Genomic DNA, 9636 nt, shown 5'->3' with positions numbered 1-9636 from the left:
GGGCTTCTTCTCCTGAAGGGGCTGCAAGAGGGAAGACTTAGCCATGTCATCCTTGATCAAAAGGGTGATCAGCACCACAAAAGCCCCAGGGGCCATTGGACCCTACAGTCAAGCTGTGTTAGTCGACAGGACCATTTACATTTCAGGACAGATAGGCATGGACCCTTCAAGTGGACAGCTTGTGTCAGGAGGGGTAGCAGAAGAAGCTAAACAAGCTCTTAAAAACATGGGTGAAATTCTGAAAGCTGCAGGCTGTGACTTCACTAATGTGGTGAAAACAACTGTTCTTCTGGCTGACATAAATGACTTCAATACTGTCAATGAAATCTACAAACAGTATTTCAAGAGTAATTTTCCTGCTAGAGCTGCTTACCAAGTTGCTGCTTTGTCCAAAGGTAGCCGAGTTGAAATTGAAGCAGTAGCTGTCCAAGGACCGCTGACAACAGCATCACTATAAGTGGGCCAGTGCTTTGTAGTCTGGAATTGTTAACATTTTAATTTTTACAATTGATGTAACATCTTAATTAACCTTTTAATTTTCACAATTGATGACAGTGTGAGCTTGATGAAAATATCTGAAGTTATTATGGAAATACCATATAATAGGGAGAATTGAACATGAATTGAAGATTAGAGAAGGAATCCAGTTACTGTTTTAAATTACATCTGTATTACTGAATATAGGAAAGAGATACCCATTACATAGTTACTCAATAAATAAAAGAGAAATAACAAGTAGGAAAGAAGAGTAATTATTCCTGAGAAATAATCAAGAACATATCTAATTCAAACTAATGATGTGAACGATTTAGTTTTCATGTTAGGTATGTGATTCTACTCTTACTTGAGTAAAATTTAAGTGTTTAAATTTGAGGTCAAGGAGAAGAAAGTGGACCAAAATTTAACACAGATAATATTTTTCTAATGGAAATACAATAGACATGCAGATTTCAAAAAAAAAAAAAAGTCAAAACCCATCAGTGTGCTGCATTCAGGAGACCCATCTCATGTGCAGAGACCCACATAGGCTCAAAATAAAGGGATGGAGGAACATCTACCAAGCAAATTGAAAGCAAAAAAAAAGCAGGGGTTGAATCCTAGTCTCTGATAAAACAGACTTTATATCAACAAAGATCAAAAGAGACAAAGAAGGCATAATGGTAAAGGGATCAATTCAACAAGAAGAGCTAACTATCCTAAATATACATGCACCCAATACAGGAGCACCCAGATTCATAAAGCAAAGTTAGTTTAACATCCAAAAATCAACTGGGGTTGATTCTATTGTACTACATCAATAGAATAAGGACAAAAACCACATCATCAGCTCAACAAATACAGAAAAAGTATTTGACAAAATCTAATAGCCTTTAATGATGAAAACACTCAACAAACTAGGTTAGAAGGGAACTTCTTCAACCTGATAAAAGATAACTATGAAAAACCCATAGTGAGTGTCATACTTAACGGCGGAAGACAATGTTTTCTCCCAAAGATTAGGAACAAAACAAGGATGTCCATTCTTGCCTCTTCTATTCACCATTGTACTGAAGAGTCTAGCCAAGGTAATTTGGCAAGAAAATGAAATAAAGTATATGCAGATTGGAGATGAAGAAGTAAAATTATCTCTATTTGCAGGTGACATGATCTTATATATAGAAAATCCCAGGAAATCAATTTAAAAACTACTGGAAATAATAAATGAGTTCAGTAAAATCAATTGTATTTCTGTGCAGTAGCATTGAGCAAGCAAAAATTATATTAAGAAAACTGCACTCCAGCCTGGGTGACAGAGTGAGACTCCATCCCCCAAAACTAAAAATAAATAAAAACAAAAAGGAAAACAATTCCATTTATAATAGTACCTAAAAGAACAAAATGGCCAGGCGCGGTGGCTCATGCCTGTAATCCCAGCACTTTGGGAGGCCAAGGTAGGCAGATCACGAGGTCAGGAGTTCAGGACCAGTCTGGCCAACATGGTGAAACCCCGTCTATACTAAAAATACAAAAATTAGCCGGGTGTGGTGGCATGTGCCTATAGTCCCAGCTACTCAGAAGGCTGAGGCAGGAGAATCGGTTGAACCCAGGAGGAAGAGGTTGCAGTGAGCCGAGATCACGCCATTGCACTCCAGCCTGGTGACAGAGCAAGACTCTGTCTCAAAAAAAAAAAAAGAATAAAAGAGCAGTAAATTTAATAAAAGAAGCACAAAACTCATACTCTGAAAACTACAAAATAATGCTGAAAGGAATTAAGGAAGACCTAAATAAACAGAAAGCATCACATGTTCATGGATTAGAAGATGTGCTACTATCGAAAGGCAATATTCCCCAAATTGATCTGCAGATTCAACATCATCCTTTTCAAAATCCCTGCTGACATCTTTGTAGAAATTGATAAGCTGATCCTGAAATTCATAAAAAATGTAAGGGACACAGAATAGACAAAACAATCTCTATTTTATCTTCTAAAATTTATAAATGACATAAAATTGTACATATTAATGGGGTACAGTGTTATGTTTCAATGCATGTGGACATTGCATAATGATAAAATCAGGATAATTAGCATATATCCATCATTTTAAACATTTATTATTTCTTTGTGGTGATAGCACTCAAAGCCCTCTCTTCTAGCTATCTTGAAATATACAATATATTGTTATTAGCTACAATCACTCTACTGTGTAATAGAACACCAGAACTTAATTCTTTCTGTCTAACTGTAACTGGCTAGATGTTAGCTAACATCTGCCCATCCCTCTTCTCCCCTTCCTCACTCTCTGGTAACTGCTGTTTTACTCTCTATTTCTATGAGACCAATGTTTTTAGATTCCACATAAGAATGAGAATGTGTTTATCTTTATCCTTCTGTGCCAGGCTTATTTCACTTAACCTAATGTCTTCCAGGTTCACTCATGTTGCTGCAAATGACAGAATGTCTTTCTTTTCCTCCCTCCCTCCCTCCGATTCTCCCTCCTTCCCTCCGATTCTCCCTCCCTCCCTTCCTTTTATTTTTATTTTTTGAGACAGCGTCTCACTCTGTTGCCCAGGCTGGAATGCAGTGGTGCAATCATGGCTCACTGCAGCCTGAAACTCCTGGGCTCAAGCGATCCTCCTACCTCAGCTTTCCAAGTAGCTGGACACTACAGGTGCATGCCACAACACTTGGCTAATTTTTTTTTTAATTTTTAATTTTAGTAGAGACGAGGTTTCACTATGTTGCCCAGGCTGTTCTCCAGCTCCCAGGCTTAAGTGATCCTCCTGCCTCGGCCTCCCAAAGTGCTGGGATTGTAGGTATGAGCCACTGCACCTAGCCAATGACAGTATTTCATTCTGTTTTATGGCTGAATAGTATTTCTCTCTGTGTGTGTGTGTGTGTGTGTGTGTGTGTGTGTGTGTGTATAAAATTTCCTTTATCCATTCATCTGTAGATGGACACTTAGGTTATTTCATATCTTAGATATTGTGAATAGTGCTGTAGTAAATATTGGAGTGCTATCTCTTTGATATACTGACTTCCTTTCCTTTGGATACATACCCAATAATGGGATTGCGCTGGATCATATAGTAGTTCTATTTTTAATATTTTGAGTAACTTCCATACTGTTTTTCCATAATGACTTTCCATAATACATTCCCACCAACGGTGTCTAGCAATTCCATTTTCTCTACAGTAGCTCATTATTATTTTTTGTCTTTTTTGATAACAACCATTCCAACTGGGGTGAGGTGATATCCATTGTGGTTTTGATCTGCATTTCTCTGATGATTAGTGATGTTGACCATTTTTTTGTATGTCTGTTGGACATTTGTATGTCTTCTGTCAAAACAGCCTTGAAAATAAAGAAAAACTTGGAGTATCATATATCCCAACTTCAAAACTCACTACAAAGCTACAATAATCAAGACAGTGAGTTATTCTCCAAGGATAGCTATATAGATCAGTTAAAAATTTAAAAAATAAAAAAAATTAAAAACTGAGAGGCCAGAAATAATCCCCTGAATTTCTAGTCAATTGATTTTCTTGACAAAGGTATCAAAACAATTCCATGGGGAAAAAATAGTCTTTTCAACAAATAATGTTGGAAAATTGGATATTCACATGCAAAAGAATGAAGTTGAACCCCTACCTCACAGCATATACAAAATTAACTCAAAATTGATCAAAAACGTAAGTGTAAGAGCTGAAAAGTATAAAAATCTGAGAAGAAATATAGGCGTAAATCTTTGTGACCTTGGATTAAGCAATGGGTTTTTACATATATATGACATCGAAGCACAAGGACAAGAAAAAACAGATGAACTGGACTTCATCAGAATTACAACTTTTATGCTCCAAAAGACACCATCAAAAAAGCAAAAAGACAACCTACAGAAAATTTCATAAATCCCACATCTGGTAAGGGATTTGTATCTAGAATACATAAAAATCAATTACAATTCTATACAGTAGTTCCTCCTTGTCCATGGTTTTGCTTTCTGCAGTTTTAGTTACCCACAGTCAACCATGGGCTGAAAATATTAAATAGAAAATTCCAGAAATAGGCAATTAATAAGTTTTAAATTGCAAGCCATTCTGAGCAGTGTGATGAAATCTCATGCCACCCCGCTTCACCTCACCAGGTAAGTGAAGCATCCCTTTGTCCAGCATATCCATGCTGTGTCCTCTACCCACCCATTAGTCACTTAGGAACCTTCCTAATTATCAGATCAACTGTCAAAATATTGCAGTGCTTGTGTTCAAGTAACCTTTGTTTTACTAAATAGTGGCTCCAAAGTGCAACTGTAGTGATGCTGGCATATTTTTATAATTGTTCCATTTATTATTAGTTATTGTGAATCTCTTACTGTGCCTAATTTATAAATTAAACTTTAACACAGGTATGTATGCATAGGAAAAAGCATAGTATATATAGGGTTTAGTACTCTTCTCAGTTTCAGGCATCCACTGCGGGTCTTGGAACATATTCCCTGTGGATAAGAGGGGACTACTGTAATAAAAAGACAATCCAACTGAAAGATTGGCAATGAATTTGAATCGACATTTCTTCTGAGAGGATACACAAATGGCCAACAAGCCCATGAAAAGATGCTCAATATCACTAGCTGTTAGAGAAATACGAATCAAAACCACAATGCAATACACCCCAGTAGGATGGCTAGACTCAAAGACAGATAATGATTAGTGTTGGGGAGAATGTAGAGAAATTAGAACACTCAAGACACTGCTGGTAGGAATGTAAAATGGTACACCAACTTTGAAGAACAGCCTCATAGTTCCTCAGATGGTTAAACAGATCTACCACATCATCTAACAATTCCACTCACATGTGTATATATATGAGAAATGAAAATGTGTGTCCACTCACATAATTATAAATGAATGTCCACAGCAGCAGTAGTATGTATAATACGCAAAAAATAGAAACAACTCAGATGTCCCTGTAGGGGTGGGAAGGTGTGGTACCTTTCCTCATCCATCATAAGAATCACAACCAACATTCCTGTAGCAAAAGAGGAGTTAACAAGACAAAGCATAATAGTTTGTTTAATCAAAGTTTTATGTGATATAGGAGCCTTCAGAAATAAAGATCCAAAAACCAGGGAAACTGTTTATTTTTATGCTTAGGTTTAATGAAGAATGGACAGCCGTGCAGAAATGTGATTGGATTAAAAGGGTATGATCTAATAGTAATAGATGGAGAGGAGGAACCCAGCAAGACCTGTGTGTTCAAATTCTTCTTGGCCTCTCTGTGTAGCATTCCTTCCTTGAGGATTGGGCAAGATCCCTCTGAAATGAGAGTCTTTAAGGGAGAAGGGAAGAGCAAGAGTGATCTTCCTAGGTTTTATGGTTTGCTTTGGGGAGAGGAGTTCTAGGTTCTATGACTCACTTTGGGGAAGAGAAATTCTAGTTCCTATGACTCACTTCCAGGGGTAAAGATTTGGCACATCTCTCAACTGGTGAATGGATAAATGAAATGTGATATATCCATATGATGAGATGCTATTCAGCAACAAAAAGAAAAGAAATACTGATACATTCTATAATCCATATAAACCTTGAAAAAGCCTTATGCTACATGACAGAAACCACTCACAAAAGACCACATATTATATGATTCCATTTACATGAAAGGTACAGAATAGGCAAATCCATAGACACAGAAAATGGGGGATGAGGAGTTGAGGGGGAGAGCTAAGGGGTGTGAGGTTTCTTTGGGAGGTAATGTTTCTAAAGTTGACTGTGGTGATGGATGCACGCCTCTGTAAATACACTAAAAGCCATTGAATTGTACACTTTAAGTGTGCCAATTGTATGGTCTGTGAATTACATCTCAATAAAGGTGTTAAAAAATAGCTTTGTTTCCAAATGACAAAATCAATACACATTCTTTGTGGAAAACTTATAAAAGATTGAAAATACAAATGGATAAAGTAAAAGTCACCCATAATTCCACAGATAACAAGAGGGAACATTCTGGTGTCTATCAAGGACATGCTTTGGCTCTTCTGAAGCAAGGAGCAAATTCCTTTACAGTGGAAACCATCAAGAATGTTACTGGCTTTACTAGTCCCCCAAGATATGTGTTGGCATATGACATTGCTTTCACAAAGCCCTGATACTGTAGAAATTGGTTCTGTCTCTGAGATGGCTCATAAACCATTTTTACTTTAGCAAGTGAGATCTCTTGAGGCCTTGGTGGATGGGGACAGCAAAAGTTGAGTTTGCATGGGAGGTAGAAAATAGAATGTCTGGAGCTTGGGCATCTGGGAAGTGTTATGGAAAGACGAACCCCTGGGAGAGAGGAAGAATAAATGTGAGAGTGAAGTAGAAGTCTAGGGGCAGGGGCACATATTTGAAAACAAGCCTTACCTATTTCACTGTTTTGCGCATAGGGATAGTCCAAGATCTGACAAAAGAGGAGTGTTAATAATCATGTCTAAAAAACCTTCCTAGCATTAGTATTACCACTAACAATAACCCTTTCTCCAATGAATAGTGTACCAGATTGTATTTTCCAGAAATTGCAGTATCTATAAGGTTCTTCTATCCCATGCGCGCTCTTTTTGCAAGATGCCTGACACTTCTTCACCAAGAGATGGGAGTCTATGTCCCCTCTCCTCAAATCTTGGTGTGACTACCCTAACCAATGGAATATGGTGGAAGCAATGCTATGTGACCTCTCAGGCTAGATCATTAAAAGGATATAGCTTCCACTTGGCTCTCTCTTTCAGGACACTTGCCTTTGGAACCCAGATACCATGTTTTAGGGAAGCCCAGGCCACATGGAGAAGCCACATGTGGGTGTTCTGACCCACAGTCCTAGTTAGACCTTCAGTCAACAGTCAGCATCAATTGTCAGACATGTGAGTGATAAGCCTTCGCACGCTTCTGTTCTGAAGCTTTGAGTTTTCCAGCCAAAACCATCCACAGTGAGAAGCAGAGACAAGACATCCCTGCTGGGCCTGTGTGAATTCTTGACCCACAAAAACTGCAGAAAATCATAAACAATTGTCTAGTTTTAACTCACCACATATATGGTAATTTTGTTACACAGCAATAGATAACTAATACAAATAGTGTTGACAGTTTCAAAAGTTTTTCACAGTAATATGTTAGTTCATGCAAGCGCAATCAGAAAAGTTCTTTCCATTTTACAGATAAAGAAATTGAAAGGCAGAGACATGTCTCTGGTGTTTTTTATTGCATGTGTACATATGCTAAAAGTTTTAAACTACATTATTTATTTTTCTCATTACTGTTAACTAGAGATTACTTATCATAATTATATTTTATTAGAAAGGGAAATTTTGATTCCCTTGAAAGGATAAAGGTAAAAAATAAGGCAAGAGTCAAGGAAGTCAGACAAATTGTTCCTTCTTCTTCCTGAATTTGGTACCACTTATGCTCTAGTGTCCAACACTCAATAACCTTAACGGTGAATCAGTTTTAGAACTATATGACCACCTGCAGAATCCCACCATCTTAAAAAATCTGAATCTAACAGATCTACCATCTCATGCCACAGTGTCTCAAGTTACATCTTAGGATATCTAAATTTCTGTAGATGATAAAATATGCTTTTGAGTTTCACAGGATCCCTAATGAACTTTTGCGTTTGCTAACTGTTCCAGACACGTGTTTCTTCTGCAACATTTTGCCTGTTGTCATGCTAGGCTACCTATGGTAGGTAGCCTATGTTAGGTGAGTAAGGATCTCGGTTATGAAAAACACTGAACAAATGATAAGGTACTTGCTCTGATTTGAGATTCAATTAAGAACCATGACTTTTATACTCAATCAGTATCTTGTACTTTTAAAAAAAAAAAAATAGCCAGTTATTTGTTAAGTCAGCTTCCAGATCCTTGACAGATCATCTTCGATCAGAAATACGGCTCAATAGAACATATCTAGAAAAATACACAAGCTGTGCATCTTGCCTATCTCCTCTGAGAAGTAGGTCTGGAGGGAAAGAAGTATTCCTTTTTACTCTTTTTTATTTGAGTTTTTATTGTAAGCATGTATTGACTTTATAACAATAAAAACAAAATAAACCCCTCCAAAAATTAATTTGTAAAAAGGACCCTGCTTCTGCAAGATGTTCATTTACCTTCACCTGGATCTAATTTCTTAATTTCCCTCTGTCTTTACATCTGTGTTATGACTATAACAAAGAAAAGTTCAGAGTCATTGGCCTTTGCCATGGAAAATAAAGATCTCTTCCAAAAACCCCAGCCACATTCCCCAGGGAATGGTGGGTGCCATAAGCACTTGGGGGAAAATGTTTTCATTTTCAAAGGCTTTGACCTGGACTCTGCAGCACTAACCAAGGCCTTAAAATTCCTTTGTAGTTCAAGGTGGAGATTTGAGTTCCTTCTTGAAAGTTTGAGCTCTTAATTAGGATGAAACACTTCAACAGACATTTGTTATTTAAAGATAAAACCCAAATCAAATTCTACATTGGAGGTTTCATGATAGTTTTGGACAGTAATATAAACAGGTATCTCCACCTTATGCATTGATATTTTATTTGATCTGTGGGAAAGTAGAAGGGACTCCATCTGGGAGAAGAAAGAGGACCTGCCACATGGAGGCTGGAGTGGGAGGGGCCGGGGTGTGAGGAAAGAGATCCAGGGGCCACCTCCAGCAAGGGCCATTGCCAATGAACTCCTAGTGTGGTTCTATCTGAGGTACAGTTTTACCCTTTTCTTCCCTGCTTTGTAACCCTTTTATAATCCTAAGGAAATGTCTGGTTGAAAGATACTAATCTGTAGAGGATTATTTGATGGCCATGCAGCATACCAAGTGTTCTAAGTTACGTAGATTTTAAAAATATCATCTTGTACAATATTATTTTGGCAGACTCTAGGATTATTTCCACTGAGTTTGTTCTGGTGTACTCTCCTCTGTTTACACTGAAGGACTCCCAATAAACAGCCATGTGAGGTCATTATTGCATTTACTGTTAAGATGTTGTTAAGTCAGTGTTTCTGAACAAATATTAAATGTCCCCTATGTAAAGATGCATGTGCAAAACTTCTTTCAGACCAAATCCCAGGAAAATCCTTTATTCCCCTGAAAAATTAATACTTTTCCTCATGGACAATTAATCACATTATAGATTAGGCTTTCTT

General features: G+C 37.4%; 1 protein-coding gene across 1 annotated transcript; it reads left to right on the top strand.

The window, feature by feature from the left end:
- LOC126950062 (2-iminobutanoate/2-iminopropanoate deaminase-like) lies at positions 1–959 on the top strand. Its single transcript, XM_050783217.1, has one exon. The coding sequence runs from the start codon at positions 44–46 to the stop codon at positions 455–457; it is 414 nt and encodes a 137-aa protein (XP_050639174.1). The 5' UTR covers positions 1–43; the 3' UTR covers positions 458–959.
- Positions 960–9636: the final 8677 nt, after the last annotated feature.

Source organism: Macaca thibetana, chromosome 3 (genome assembly GCF_024542745.1).
Source record: "Macaca thibetana thibetana isolate TM-01 chromosome 3, ASM2454274v1, whole genome shotgun sequence".
Taxonomy (NCBI): Eukaryota; Metazoa; Chordata; class Mammalia; order Primates; family Cercopithecidae; genus Macaca; species Macaca thibetana.
Note: the sequence above shows the minus strand (reverse complement) of the source record. Positions and strands in the feature narration are given on the sequence as shown.